This window comes from Pelodiscus sinensis, chromosome 29 (assembly GCF_052426305.1).
Source record: "Pelodiscus sinensis isolate ZL-2025 chromosome 29, ASM5242630v1, whole genome shotgun sequence".
Classification (NCBI taxonomy): domain Eukaryota; kingdom Metazoa; phylum Chordata; order Testudines; family Trionychidae; genus Pelodiscus; species Pelodiscus sinensis.
Genome location: NC_143080.1, coordinates 6,287,096 through 6,303,212, shown reverse-complemented (window position 1 = coordinate 6,303,212; position 16,117 = coordinate 6,287,096). Strand labels below are relative to the sequence as shown.

The 16,117-nt window shown below is 50.2% G+C and overlaps 1 protein-coding gene across 1 annotated transcript in view; it reads left to right on the top strand.

Moving 5' to 3' along the window:
- Nucleotides 1-2,629: 2,629 nt before the first annotated feature.
- Nucleotides 2,630-16,117, top strand: part of DNAJC7 (DnaJ heat shock protein family (Hsp40) member C7) — a 31,102-nt gene continuing 17,614 nt past the window's right edge. The window contains exon 1 of the mRNA XM_075911567.2: nucleotides 2,630-2,776. Within this exon, the coding sequence (XP_075767682.1) occupies nucleotides 2,694-2,776 (83 nt within the window). The 5' untranslated portion in view covers nucleotides 2,630-2,693. The remainder of the gene's footprint in view (nucleotides 2,777-16,117) is intronic.

Below are 16,117 nucleotides of genomic sequence, written 5' to 3'. Positions count from 1 at the left end.
CATCCATAGAACGATTTGATGCGGCCGCCCCAGGCCCTGTGCATTGGGGGGAGCGGGGCCCACAGCAGCCGCCCCAATCGTCCTATGGACAGAATGGTCCCCCATACTTAGTGATAGAAATGTAGCCGTGTTAGTCTGGTGTAGCTGAAACAAAATACAGGATTATGCAGCACTTTAAAGACTAACAAGATGGTTTATTAGATGATGAGCTTTCGTGGGCCAGACCCACTTCCTCAGATCAAATAGTGGAAGAAAATCATCACAACCATATATACCAGTGTTCATTTTTTTTAATTGTATCCTTTGGTATATATGGTTGTGACGATTTTCTTCCACTATTTGATCTGAGGAAGTGGGTCTGGCCCACGAAAGCTCATCACCTAATAAACCATCTTGTTAGTCTTTAAAGTGCTACAAAGTCCTGTATTTTGTTCCCCATACTTAGGTTAGCCTGTGGGGCCTGGGGCAAGCTGGGGCTAGCAGAAGGGTTCAGGCCCCCGCTTTCCCCTCCCCCCACTCGCCACAGCAGGGAGAGCTGCAAGGAAGTGGAGCTACATAGCATGTCTGAAAATATGGAGGGAAAGTTCCCCCCACTCCCACCAGCCTGATCTTTTCTTTGAGATTCCAGATGGTTATGAAGCTAGCTAAGCTTTCCGGCTGCAAATATCCTGAAATCCAGAGTGACGGTTTAACCCCCACCGAGCGTTAAGAATATTTGAGATGACCTTAGCTCAGATCTGGCCATTGCTGTGAGAGAAAGCAAGAAATGGCTTTTAAAAGGCAACATTATGATGATTAATGTTTTTTAATTATACATCAAGCACCTGGAGAAGCTTCAGGCAACCGCTAAAGCAAGTGAAGACACATCTCCTGGCCTAGAGAGTGCACAACCTACATGCAATCCAACGCAATCCTGCAAGGAGACCCGCATGGGCTGATCCCTTCTCCTGCATGGAGCCCCACTGGAGTTAATGAGACTCTGTGGGGCAGCAGGAGTCCACCTGCACAGGTCTCTTTTGCCGAAGGTCCTAAGTAGGAAATACCACAGACTCAACCTATTTACCATTGTAGGCTGCATGTGCAACTCTCTCCGTGTTATGTGGGTTGCAACTGCATAATAGATATATTACTTGTACAGCCCAGGGGGATGTCACGTGGGCCGTAGTTATGTGCTGATTGGGTTGTGGGTTGAGAACCACTGGCCTAAGGCATAGGCACAGCTAAATGTTTAGGAAGCCAATTATTTTTACATGACTATTATCTGTTGATGTGGTTACGGTGACCGTTGGGTGCCATGTGACAGGGGTTTAGCAGAAAGATGGCTTAGCATGGAAGTTCACTATTTACAACCACATTCTCATAGCCATTTATTATCACCTGTGTGACAATCATACCTAGGCGGGCTCTTTGGGGGATCAGGGATGCATTGTGCCAGGTGCTGAACAAACCCCAAGAGCTCATCATGCTGCATTGCCGGGGGGCCCTCATGGCCACTGTCACTTCACACCCATCGTCGCTCCATGTTGTGCCAATCTCAGGTGCCCTCTATAAGTCACCATCATGGCTCCCTTGCTGCCTCCCAAGCAGGGTCGTCATCCCCCCCCAGCACCTCCCCTCAGGCTGGCCAAGTTTGGGCTCATCCGAGCTGGGCAAGGTGCCTCCCATCACCCCAGGCTGGTCAGTGCTCCCCCCATCCCCGAAGCTGGCCAGGGGGGGCCCCATTCCCATCCCCCAAGCTGGTCCAGGGGGCCCCCATTCCCATCCCCCAAGCTGTTCCCCATTCCCATCCCCCAAGCTGGCCAGGGGGCCCCCATTCCCATCCCCCAAGCTGGTCCAGGGGGCCCCCATTCCCATCCCCCAAGCTGGTCCCCATTCCCATCCCCCAAGCTGGTCCAGGGGGCCCCTATTCCCATCCCCCAAGCTGGTCCCCATTCCCATCCCCAAAGCTGGCCAGGGGGCCCCCATTCCCATCCCCCAAGCTGGTCCCCCTTCCCATCCCCAAAGCTGGCCAGGAGGCCCCCATTCCCATCCCCCAAGCTGGTCCAGGGGGCCCCCATTCCCATCCCCCAAGCTGGTCCAGGGGGCCCCCATTCCCATCCCCCAAGCTGGTCCCCATTCCCATCCCCAAAGCTAGCCAGGGGGCCCCCATTCCCATCCCCCAAGCTGGTCCAGGGGGCCCCTATTCCCATCCCCCAAGCTGGTCCCCATTCCCATCCCCAAAGCTGGCCAGGAGGCCCCCATTCCCATCCCCCAAGCTGGTCCAGGGGGCCCCCATTCCCATCCCCCAAGCTGGCCAGGGGGCCCCCATTCCCATCCCCCAAGCTGGTCCAGGGGGCCCTCATTCCCATCCCCCAAGCGGGCCAGGTCTCCCCGCCCCACGTATTTCTACCCCCTCCCCCGGGCTCCCCCTCACTCTCGGGCTGGCCAGGGTCCGGGTCCCCCATCCCCCAAGCTGGCCAGGCCGCCCCCCATTTCCAACCCCCCGTTCCAGCCTCCCAAGTTGGCCACGGCTCCCCCCTGGGAGATTGGCCCTTCTGGCCCCTCAAGCGCCCTCTCGGTGGCCCCTCCCGCGGCGGGCCCCTCTTGACGGACCGCGCCGGCCTCTCTTTGCTCCCGGAAGTCCGTGTCGCTTCCGCTTCCCCCCTCCCCCCCCCTCTCTTTCCCCCTCCCCAGGCTGCCGGCCCGGCTGTAAGATGGCGGCGGCGGCCGAGTGCGATGTGATCATGGCGGCGGCCGAGGGAGCCGGGCTGCTGGGCGGCGAGGAGGAGACTCGCAGGTAGCGGGGCGCCGGGGGGCTCAGGAGAGAGCCGGGGGAGGGACTGAAGGGGGGGTCGGGGCCCCTTGGGGTGGGGGAGGGGAGTGGGGCCCGGTGTGGGGGGGTTCTCAGCCCCCCCCCCCTTCGCGGCCCTGTGACCCTCCCAGCTCCGGGGTGTCTCAGGGCCCCGGCCCCCTCCCGCACTATGGGGTGGGGGAGGGGGGAGCGCAGCACCAGCCCGAGCCCGCCCCCGCCCCGCTGGCCCCCGAGGTTATCAACCCTCCCTCCGCCTCTTCCTTCTGTTGAAATCCGCCCCCTCGGGCGGGGTGATGGGGGGGTGCCCCTGTGACCCCCCCCCCCCCACAAGGATGCTCTGTGCAGATGCAGCTCACCCCGGTGATCGTTCAGGAACCCCTTTCAAGCTGAGTGGGTGGGGGGTCGGGGGTGAACCTACCAGCTAAAGATGCATTTCTCCCCCCACCCCGCCATAGCCCGAATGGTTTTTATACCTTGCCATGTTTGTAACCCCCTGGGCCTACTGGGGGTTTTATAACGGGTAACTCGCAAGGAATGCCGTCTGGGCATTTCTAGTGCACCCAGCCCTGGCGGCAGTGTCCAGGCTGTAAATCCCTGCACCATAGAGATTACGGTATAATGAACAAGGATGGATGGTTGATCAGTAACCGGGGAGAAGGTTATGGTGGGCTGTTTCACTGGACCAATCTGAAGGCAGATGGCAGCAGATACATGCTTAATACTTACTGTCCTGACTCTGCAGAATTGATTTCAGCCCTGAAGAACAGGGGGGGTTCACAGTGGAGTCAGGGAAGTTCAACAATTCAGTTCCCTTCTGCCCTTTAATAAGGGAAGCATAGTATGCTTGGGCTTGTTTAGTTTGGAAAAAAGAAGATTAAGGGGGGACATGATAGCGGTTTTCAAATATCTAAAAGGGTGTCACAAGGAGGAAGGAGAATATTTGTTCCTCTTGGTTTCTGAGGACAGGACAAGGAGTAATGGGCTTAAAGTGCAGCAGGGGAGGTTTAGATTGGACATTAGGAAAAAATTCCTAACTGTCAGGGTGGTCAAATATTGGAATAAATTGCCAAGGGAGGTGGTGGAATCTCCCTCTCTGGAGATATTTAAGAACAGGTTAGATAGACATCTGTCAGGGATGGTGTAGATGGAGCTTGGTCCTGCCTTGAGGGCAGGGGGCTGGACTCGATGACCTCTCGAGGTCCCTTCTAGTCCTATTATTCTATGATTCTATGCCAGATTTGGGGAGCATGGCCAACAGCCCCCAGCATGTGATGCTTTGTTTCAGGGTGGTTTGGCTTGTATGTCAGATGCTAAGCTCTGGCCTTTGCCAGACATGCCTCTGTGTTAAAGGCAGGGGTGATTCCAGTTGTGGTCTATTATACAGAAAAGGTGCAGTGGTCTTTTGGCCAAATCTTGTGCCATATAGAAACCCCAGCCTACTGTATAGTGCCCGTGATGGGTGCTATACAAAACACTGATAGGCAGTAATTCTGGGTTTCCGAGAGTTTTGTGTCCTTCTCTCAGGACAGGACTGCTCTGGGGATAGCATGCTCCCGTCTTTATCATTTCTGCCCAGAGGCAGTATCGATTAGCACTGCCATTTTCAAACTGGGGGTCAGGACCCCAAAGTGCTGACTTAGACTGGTTGAGGCCAAAGCAGAAGCTTAAGACCCATTGCCCTGGGGCCAAAGTCCGAGGGTTTCAGCTTTAGGTAGTGGGACTCAGTTTACAGGCCCTCTGCATGGGACTAAAGGCCTTGGGGTTCAGTTTTGGCCTTCCCCATGGGGCAGTGGAGCTTTGTCTCCCTCCTCCCCCAGACCATGGGGCTCAAGCTTCAGTCCCCCTCCTGGGGTTGCATAGTAACTTTTGTTGTCAGAAGGGGGTCACGGTTTGTGAAGTTGGAGAATCCCAAGACTAGGGTTAAACTCTGTATGTGGTGTGGAGGGGGAATCCTCATGGCTCAAACCCCTTGAAGGTGGTTCAGATCCTTTTCCCTTCTCTAACTCCATTGCCTGAGGACTTCACAGTTACAATTGCACCTACCTGTACAGAACAGTTACTGTTGGAGATGTCTGATAGCATGGAGCAAGTTACACTCAGAGTCCTGCTCTCAGATACCTGTCCTGTGTCAAAATGTTCTCTGGGTATGGTGGTTCTCCAAAGTACACTATGTTTTGAAGGCAGGGTTAGTAATTGTTGAAAGACCAAATCAGCTTCGTGCCTAAAGCTAGTTGGGAAATATTGCCCTGTGGTGCAGATACCGTCTGAGGTGTGGTGAGAATCCCAGCCCTTTCCTCTGGTAATGAATTCTCTTTACAAGAGCAAGTGCTTTTATCTCCACCTGCTGCTGTGCTGTTGCAGTCACAGCAGGGGATGAAATTTAAAGATCAGCCTTTAAGAAACACCGTGCTAAGTTCAAGTGTTTAAAACAGGCAGGTGAATCTCAGCAGCCGGATGTCTCCGGGGGGGAATACCACCCCATATAGGATGTGGCAGAGCCTGTCATTCTAGAGAGGGGTTCACCTCACTGATGCAGGAAGGCAAAATGAAACTGAAAGGTACCTTGGAGTAGTTCCAGTTTCAAAAGGGCGGCCTGTGATATGTGTACTGCTGCTGCTTAGCTCTCAAAGGGTGAGGCCAAGGCAGTGGCATCGGAAGTATTTGTAACACCTTGAGGGTGTTAATTACATATATAAATCACGTTGTAGAAAAGGCACTTCAATGCTACATAAAGGATCCAAGTGTCACAGAGTTACAGAAATTCTTAGTACTGGGAAAGCCCTACAAAGTTTCATGTAATCCACAGCCTTCCTGTGGCTAATGTAAGGTTGTTCCTTAAAGTATTCTCTCCAGGGCTTTGTTCGCTTTAAAATGACTACTTTAAATATTAAAAGTATCAACATTTAAAAACCATGAACTGGGCTTAGTCTTCCTACTACAGAGATCTCTTGGCACCAACCTTCTCCTCTCTACCTGTGTGCAGAAGGCACCTACAGGAAATGAAATAGTCATGAATAAAATGATCCCCATTGAAAGGACTCAGGAGTCCCAGAAACAGAAAAACTCTGACATCCTTAGTAGGAGAGTTGGTTCCTGGCCCACTCCACATAGAACCTTGGGAATGGAGAGCAAAAGCAACATAGTTCACTCAGATATCTTGATGGGATAGGGACAGTACCTCAGTCCTGGGTCATTACAGTTTATGGCTTTATTTTTCCCTTTGGGGTGATCCTTTCTTTTAATTTGATTGAGGGATGGAAGGGCAGCACTTGTGATCAAGAACTTCCTGGTTAATCTTCTGTTTGCCATGAAGCTCCTTTCTGGGTTCGAGCAAGTTCTTTGGCCTAGTTTACCCACTTGTAAAATACAGATTCTGCTCAGCTGCCTCACAGAGAATTATTTGAAGACTTAGCAGATCTCTGTAAAGCCTGTTGTACCATGCAAAGTGCTGTAATAACATAAGAATGGCCATGCTGGGTCAAACCAAAGGTACATCTGGCCCAGTCTTCTGTCTTCCAACAGCAGCCAATGCCAGGTGCCCCAGAGGGAATGGACAAGAACTGGTAATCACCAAGTGATCTATCCTGTTGCCCATTCTCGGCTTCTGACAAACAGAGGTTAGAGACGCCATCCCTGTCCATTCTGGTTCATAGCCATTGATGGACCTATTCTTCATGAGTTTATCTAGTTCTTTTTTAATTCTTTGCCTTCACAACATCCTCTGGCAAAGAGTTCCACAGGCTGGCTGTGCGTTGTAAAGGCTAAGCATTGTTGGACTTAGACTAGCCCTCAGAACCTGAGGTTTTCACTACAGCTTTTGTAGAGTATGTGGGTACATTTCCTATTTAGAAAAACCCACCCAGCAACCTGTGTGAATTATTTGGACAATGACATTGTGGTTTTAGACTAACCTTGCCAAGCGTATGAACATGGTCCCTGATGCCTGCTTCTGCTCACCCAAGGCGGAGGGAAAAAAAAATAGACGTTAGCAAAGCAGTGATTTGTATTTCAGCTTAATTGGTCTGCCATTGCACTGAAACAACTGCAGATAAACTGAATGTGTCAGTTGCAGGTTGTTTAAGAGACTTATCAGTGGCAGGAATGGAATATGGTCACAGGATAATGGTTGCCTCTGCTGCATAAATTCCAGAGATACTTAATAGAAAATGATTGATGTAAGTGCACTAATTTTATCTGATGGTACAGTTAGTGACAGTTATTGTTGAACAGCTGCATTCTGATTGGCTAAAATTCTGTGTTCTGATCCAATCACAGATCAGCATATCCATACAAGTAGAGCTTTTTAAAAAAATATTTCTAGACCAAGGAAACAGTTTTCTTGTGGCTCAGTTGATTTATAAAGCTTCATTTCACTTGATTTTTTTTATCAGCTAAATAGTTTCTCAGTCATCTGCTTGGCAGCTCGAGCCTATCTGTTGTGCATATATCTGTGGGGGAATGTTCCCCTCATTCTTCAGTGCTGAATGATGTGGAAGAAGTATCTTAAAAAGAGGTATCTTTAAAAGTATCATTACTAAATTCATATTAGGATTAACAGTAGGGATATAAAAATGTAGGATAACGTTAATCGTGTAACCGATCAAAATTTAATCAGTTACATGGTTAAATGTTTTAGGGGCTGTAGCGGTAGGGATGGTGGGGCCCCAGTAGCCAGTTCTGCTGTCACCGCTATCCTGGCCACCAGTGGGGTCCTGGCTGCCAGTCCCGTCACCGCAGCCAGCTCTGCTACCGCAGGCTTTTGACCACCAGTGTGTTCCCAGCAGGTGAGTTTAACCATTTAAGTAACCGATAAGCATCAGTTTATCAGTTAAACGCTAACTTCCCTAATTAACAATTCCGTGATCAAATTTTTCCTTTTCTGTTTGGTACCAGTTTCAGAGTGGCTGCGCTCAGAAGTAACATCATAGTTATTGTAAAATGGAGAATATGTGATGTACACAGAGAAAGGAAAATGTGCCAAGGTCAAAAGAATTGGAGTTTTCCTTTATCTTCACTTCACAGAAGACTTCACTTTTAGGTTGCCAGTTCAAATCTGGTGTAGCTCTGTACTGTACTGATTGTTTCCATCTTTTGTAAAACGTGTTGGCCTGTCTCCAAGTGGACAATCTTGTTAATTGAGTCCTTCTTTGACAGTGTCGGCCATTAACCAATGGTTTAATTGGCCATGAATCCTAAAGACTTTCTGCTCATGGGATGAGGCACACGAATAACATTGGTACTGTACCGGTTCTGTGGATAACTAGGACTGCCAGTGTCGAAGGCCAACACGGAATTTTTTTAAAAATAACCAATGACACTGAAAAGAATTCTTCATGGGAATACTAAACGAATATGAATACGTAATGCACTACAGGATCTGAGTCATTCTGTTAATAGAATCACTGTGTACAGTAGACGTACAACAATGAAATATGTATACATACAATTAGGGATGTAACATCCCATTTAATTAGTTAAATGATTTAACAGGGAGGCTGCTCTGGCCTGGCTAGTGTGCCCCCCTGCCCACAGTGGGCCCTGTGGGGCTGGAGCAGCCTCCTACCCGGGGGGCTGTTCAACCCCCACCAGTTAATAGTAACCAGGTGCTTACCGGTTAACCATTCACATCCTTGCTTACAATTTATGTAGAGACTGATGTCTTTGCAAGTGTGGTACATGCTTCTTTTTTTTTGCTTGAGCAATTGCATATTGATGATCGCAGGTTTATCATAAATGTCTGTTGGTTACTTATTCAAACCTGTTGGTTTACTCGAGTTCAGTTTGTCTTATCAAAAGACTTTCCAATGATGCTATTTAAAGCTGTTGGCTATTTGGATGCGAGTCTGTTTCCATGCAAACAAAACTGAAGCAGTATATTCCTTGCACTACTAAGCCCTTCTGTGAATGCTATAACAGAGACATAGTGGGTGTTGTCTTCATCAAAAATGATTTAGAGCAATGATTCTGAAACTTGGATACCAGGGACTGGCTTGCTGCTGTCCTAAACTCTGTCAGGGAGATCAGGGGACTGCCACTGATTGCATGGTCATTGAAACACACAGGTTAGGGTGTTGCTGTGGAGTACGCTGTGCTGCTACACACACGCCCCTGGGCTAGGGTGTTATATTTGCACTTAACAATGGAATTTAAAAACTCCAGTACCCCTTGAGGTGAGTGGGTAGGTAGATAAACACAAGAATGTGCCTCCCCCGCCACTGGCTTTCCCCACCCTGCTGCCTGTTGTGAGCTAGAGATCCGCCCACCAGCAGCACTGCTCTTTGACCAGTAGGGGGTGCTGATGCACAGAACAATGTGATGCTCTGAATTAGTTGGGGCCTGGGTTGTAATGAGGCTGGCTCCCAGGTGACAATGTCTAGCTGCAGGATAAGATCCTGATTTAAGTTTTAGAAGTGTAGCTGGAGTGGAGTGATGTGAGCGGCTGGGTGGACCGGCTGAGAACAGCGATAGGGAGGTGTCCTATTAGCAACACAGGATGCCTCCACCTCTCGTGCCCCAGCTGCTGTTTCTTATCCCTGACATGAAGAGAGCATCGCTGGAGGGGTACGAGGGGAGATGAGTCTCTGTGCTGTGACCCATTTATTCCCTGGCTTCTTCAGCAGACAGGGAGAGAGCTGTCTAGAGCCAAGGAGAAGGGCTGGTTTTATGCTGTAATCCCCTGCCCACTGGGAACCACACTGAGATCACCAAGCTCATTTCACATAGGTATGGTTAAGAGTTCGTCACTGTAACTTTTACTGAAAATAACTGGCAGGTTGCAGACAGTAAACAAAAATTCACAGGAGCCTATGACCCGTCTGTGACTTTTACTAAAAATAACCGGGGAGAATGAGGAATGACAACTGGAGCTCCATGGAGGCTGATAGCCCGGGCCCCACTGCCATGGGGCAGTGGTCCCTGTAAGTGGGGTGCTTGTGCAGCTGCTCAGGAGAGATTCCAATTGGAGATGTAAAATCCCATTGAATCAGTATGTCATGTTTAATCAGTTAACCATTTAAACAGGGGTGAGGTGGAGTGGCCAGGCCAGGCCCACCACAGTTGGGGGTTGTTCCAGCCTGGCTGGAGTGCCCTGACCCATGGCATACAGGGCCGTCTGGGTTGGAGCACCCCCTACCCACATCGGGCGGGAGGGTAGGAGGCGCTCCAGCCCTCATGGGTTAACTGGTTAATCAGTCACATCCCTAATTCATATGCCACCCAGGTGATTAGCAGAGCGCCCACAGACAGATTTTGTTTCTACTGATGGTGCACATTTTCACATGCTTTGGTTCACATCAAATTTATTCCTCATGTGGATGGAAAAGATTACAGGGAACATTGTGGTAGGGGAGTTAGAGCCCTAGCTGAAACTCTGGACAGCGGGATGCACAGCCCTGGCTCTGGCCCCACCTACGCTTGCTGAAGCTGAAGAAGTCACAGAATCCGTGATATTTATGACTAATTCATATCCTTACACATAGGTAACTGACTAGCATCTGATGGTAGACAGACACCTGGGCTGTATTCCAGCTGAAACCCTCCACATCCCATAGCAAAATGCTGTAAATGCAGCACTGAGGCAGGTTGAATGTGGCCTTTTGCCCCTGCAAGTGATCAAAGGGATCCCTTGACCTCCTGAGGATTCATTATTGCCAGCCTAGAGAGTTTGGAGGCCAAGTCAGACTTCTGCATGGCAGGGCACGAGGGAATCTGCCTAGTAAGTAAGTAAAATGTGAACAGCCTGGAACTGCTGACCGGGGAGAGCCTCCTAAAGAGAAGCACTTGACTTTCTGGTGCTTTTGGTCAGCTGTTTTGTTGCCAAATAAACTTAAAGTACTCTGCAGTAGAGGCAGGATGTGAAAGAGGAGTGATGGCTGTGGGGGCATTAAGTTTGCCCCATCACTGGATTGTTACCCATTGTTGTTCAGTATGGCTTCATGGTGCCTGCCCATGCAGGGTGCCAGGCAGGTAGGAAGGCCTGTGCATCATCTAGATATGGGAGGTGTTCTGAAGTCTCTGGTCATTTTGAAAATGACTCGTTCTTGGCTGCGTCTCTGTGCTATGAAAATCATGGCTGCAATGTGGGTTGATGCTAGAGCTGTTAAAAAGTGAGTACTTGGGTAACTGCGTAACCGCTGAAAATTTCATCCATAGCGTGGGGCGGCAGCCAGCTCTCCAGGAGCTGGTGCACTCCAGGGCTATGTCTACACTGGTGGATTCTTGCGCCAGAAATATGCAAATGAGGCTACGCATGGAATATCGCCGAGCCTCATTTGCATACCTAATGAGCTGCCATTTTTTTCAGAAGAGGCTCTTGCGCCAGAAGGAGCATCTACGCTGTCCCTTCTTGCACAAGAAAAACCCTCTTGTGCAAAGCCGCTATGCTGATTATTTTCAGGAATAACGGCAATGCACAAGAAGGGTTTTCTTGCGCAAGAAGGGGCTGTGGTGGCTCATTAGGTATGCAAATGAGGTTCGGCGATATTCACGCTTAACCTCATTTGCATATTTTTGGCGCAAGAACCCGCCAGTGTAGACATAGCCCAGGAGCAGGCTTTTAAGATGGCTCCTGGCACATGCTGGCTACTGCCCCACACTGCTGCCTCAGACACAGAAGCAGCAGTGCAGGGCGGGAGCTTGCCTGTAACCAGTCGTGGTAACCGATAAGCCCAGGCTTATGGGTTAACCGTGTAAACGGTTAGCTTCTTACATTCCTAGTTGATGCTAGTATGTTAAAGGATGGGTGCAAGCTACCATGGTGGGAAATCTGGAAGATGCTGCTTAAGAAGATGATAAAGCTCTTGGGGTGATCTGGACCCATTTTGCTGTTGTGCGGGGTTGGTTGTCTGTCTAGGCAGTTTGTTCCAAGAGACAGCAAGGGTTGGGATTGCTGCAGAGGCAGGGTGAGCCCTTCCTCTAGTCCTTGGTGTTGCGTAGTTCAGAAGAGCCATGGCCTCCGTAAGGAGGAGGACACAAGTCTCCAGTGAGGGTGTGGCAGCTCCTAGGGGAGAAAATATTGGGAACATTTTATTCTGAGAGGAGTCAGAGGAGCCTTTCAGGCTGAGATGGTCAGTGGCGTAGGACTGGCTGCAGCACCTGAAGAACTGAGAGCAAAAGGACAGGCCACAAGTCACCACACGCCTTGTTTCAGACAGCTGGCCCCTAGCAGAGCTCTCAGTGCTTGCAGGCAATGAAAGAGAAGCTTCTTAGAGAGTCCCTTGATGTGGCTCTGTTCTCCCCACCCCCGGGTTCACCAAGAAGAGGCCCTGACCTCTCTTAACAAAGGAACCCATTCAGGCCTGGCTTGTATTTTTAGCAAAGCATGATTCTTCTGCTTCCAAAGCAGCAAGTGGGGGATGCAGCCTACATCAGCGTGAGATGCAGAATGATCTCATTCAGGCGGCAGCATCTGTTTGGGGTGAAACAATTACTAATGCTATCAGGAGATCTGCATTTGTTTTGCTGGTATAGCCAGAGACAGTGGTAAACAAGAACAGTTCTTGTGTTGGTCTATGTTACTGGAACACAACTGCGGAGAGATGCTGCCGTTCTGTTCCCGGGCTGTCACGTCTTGCATTTCGTGAACCCAGCCACTTCTGCCTACATGTTTTGAAGCCACTTGGATATTCTTGCCCGACTTCTTCCTACTTCAGCTTTAAAGGCATGTAAACAAGACAGGCGGCCGTGTTTACTTCCTCTCTAGTAATAGGATCCAGTCACTACGGTTTGACATGTCGTCAAAGTGGTGTGTCTAGGAAACACTAGAGAGAGAGATCCAACCAGCGCGGGATAGAAAGGACCATCCACATACCCTTCAGCACAGCTGTAGCACCTCATCACGTGGTTTCAAAGTGCTTTATGCGCACTACTTAGCCTCACAGGAGACGACTGTACACAACCATCCCTTTCACAGATGGGGTTGTGAGTCCCGGAAGTCAGTAACTCCCTACAGCTGTAACCATGGTGCATAATTACCAGTGGGGATTTACCAACCCGACCAATCTGCTCCCTTTCAGCAAGTGGCTCAGCAGGCCAGAGATGGCCTTTGCTGCCCCCTTCTTCAGAACGCGTACCCAGAATGCATAGGGCCACAGGTGCTAGAAAGGAAACTTCTAGGCACCGCTTCCATCACTGTTTTCTGAATGCGTCAGCTGTCCTCTGCAGAGGTGGCCATTGTGCGTGGGGCATCTTACACACGTCCCACCCTGACTCGTGGTACCACTCCATCCCCTTGGCACACGTTACTGGAACAGAACCTCCCCCAGGAGCTGACTATTGTAATGAGCGTGCGCTACCGCCTGGCACCAGTGAGATGTATATTGCATAGCTCTTCGAAACTGTGCTTGTTCCCCAGCCTGGCTCTGCTGGAGGAGCACATGCTGTCTCCTGGGACAGTTACCTCTAGAACGGTGATTTTTTTTTTCAGTCCCTCAATAGATTTTTGTTTCCTTTTGCTGTAAATCGGAAGTTCTCCAACTTTTCTACTAGTGTCCCCTTCACACAGCAAGCAAGTGACCATCCTCCCTTATAAATTAAAACCATTTTTATATATTTATTGTAAATGCGGGAGACAAAGCTGGGTTTGGGATGGGGATTGACAACTCCTGACATCCAAGGGGTCCTGGCCCCCACGTTGAGAAGCTATCAGTCAAGGAGGGGGCATATTTCTCTAGCTCGGCTTCTGGGAAGGTGCACTGTGGATGGTGCTTGCCAAATGTTCTGACCTATGCAAACTCTGTGGGTGGAGATCAGTGTTCCCTGTAGGCTGAGTGCTTGGGTGAGCGCCCAGGAGAGGTTCAGATGCTGCCCAGCTGATTAGCAGAGCTCCCATGGGGGCCACTGCTGGCAGCACGTGTTTCTATTGGTGGTGCACATCTGCACATGCCCTGGTGTGCACAACAAAATTTATTCTGCACATACTGGAAAAAGTTAGAGGGAACATTGGTGGAGATTGTAGGGTTCAACCACTGCAGCAGAAGGTTCATTTCTGATGGGAACCTTGGCCTGATGCCCTTCCTTGGGCTGCCCCTGGGGATGGGAGGGGGAAGAGCATGGGTGAGGACGCAGCATATTGGCACAACCCTCCAGATACAGACTCAAACGAGGGGTCAGATGGGAACGTATTCGATGCTGTTCAAGGCCCTGAAGTGAACCCACTGAGACAGAGGGAGCAGGACCTGAACCTGTTGTGTTCCCAGCGCTCCCGGTTGAGCTGTGCACGCTCAGAGCGCCACGTGGTAGCCTGCTGCTCTGCCACCCTGTCACCCCTGGACTCACCTAAACAGACTGGGCCAGGGTATCCCTGGTCTGGGCAGGGGAGTGACACTAGAGCCTGGTCTTGCCATTGTCAGCGTCCTAAATTGAACCTAATTGGTGACCAGATTAAAACTGAAAGTGAGCAGCACATATTTCAGCCCTGACCCTGAAGGCCCCTGGCGTGGCAACACTCCTTATCTATTGTTTTGCCAGCTGACAAACTTGCATTGTTTCTGTGAGAACAGCCCTTTGCTTGAGGCAGTTGTGTGGGAGTAGCCACTGGCAAGCCCTGAAGAGGTTAAAAACATGTTAACTTGCCCCCACACAGTTCCCTTTGTCCCGTTTTTAGTGGGCTTGCCCAACATAGCTCCCATTGTTCCCTCCGGATTGTCCACTGTACTGCCTCCCTTGGGGCAGAAAGGGGCCACAGTGGTGTTCCCCTCCTTACAGAGAGGGGCAGGCAGACAGACCCAGACCAGGATTTATTCGGGGGGGGGTAGGGGGGCCGGATGTGGCCCTGGGTGCAGCCCATGAGGCTCAGGGCCTCGCCAGCATGGCACTCCGGCTACCCCCCTACAGGACTGGAGCACATCAGATCAGCCCCCCGAGGCTCTGGTGTGTGAGGGGAATGTGGGGAGTGTCTTTCTCCTCAATCGGGGGCCACATCAACAAGGGTTTGTTTTGTGGGGGGGGGGTTACTTCTTGCTTGTATGTGGCCCCTGTGATGTAGTGGGGGTGCTGTCTGCTCTGTAACCCCTGCACTGTGGTGTGTGATTCCCACTGACTCACCCACATGTGGATTGGCCCAGACACCTAGGTGCAGCCTGACCAGATAACAAGGCTCTTCCTGGGGCAGAGCCGAATACCTGGCTGGGGGGCAGGGTCTGGGAGCCAGGCAGTCTTGGAGCCAGGCAGCATGGCTGGAACCATGAAGGAGACTAAGGAGGGAGCTGGGAGTTGAGGGGCCCAGGCACCCCATCTCAAGGGGGCTGAGGCAGCCTGGCCCAGTCTCCTGTAGCCACATCACGTCTGTGCTGTGCTGTATCCTGGAGAAGCAATAAACCCCCTCTGATCTACTGGCTGGCAGAGTCTGTTCTCGCTGCTATGGGGGTGTAGGGTCGGGGGCTCCCTGACGCGCCATCACAGCCCCAACTTATTTTTCTGTGGGTCAGCGGCCCGTGACCCAAAAAAGGTTCCCCGCCCCTGATTTGTTCAATACCCAATGATGATTTAAGCAGGGGATGAGTTTGAAAGGTGTCTTCAAAGTACAAAAGATGAATATAAGCAATTAACACAAGTATGTATGTAGGGGCAAAATTGCGAAGGCACAAACAAATTTCAGTCTAGCTAGAGACATAAAGGGTAACAAAAAAATGTTCTACAAATATAGTAGAAGCAAGAGGAAGACCAAGGACAGAGCAGGTCCTTTGCTCAATGAAAAGGGAGAAACAACAACCAAAACCATGGAAATGAAAGAGGTGCTTCACAACTTACTGGTTTGGGTTTCACCAAGAAGGTTGGTGGTGCCTGGGTACCTAACAGGGAATGCTAGTGTTATTGAGGTAGGTTTAGAAGTTGAAATAGGAAAAGAACAAGTTAAAAATTACTCCGAAGATAGATGTCTTCAAGTCACCAGGGCCTGGTGAAATGCATCCTAGAATGCTCAAGGAGCTGATCGAGAAGGTATCAATTTTAGCTATCATCTTTGAAAAATCATGGAAGTTGGCAGAGATTCCCGAAGACTGGAAAAGGGCAAATATAGTGCCCATCTATAGAAAGGGAAATAAGAACAGACCAGGAAACTACAGTTTAACTTCTGAGTCAGGGAAGATAATGGAGCAACTAATTAAGGAATCCATGTGCAAACACCTGGAAGATAATGTGATAAGTAACAGGCAGCATGGATTTGTAAAGAACAAATCATGTCAAACCAACCTGGTAGCTTTCGTTGATAGAATAACAGTCTTGTGGATAAGGGAGAAGCAGTGGACTTGGTATGCAGGACTTGGATGTGATCAGTTCCTGGGATAGCATCGCGAGTCGGGGGGCATCGTAATTCGAACCCGCATTTAC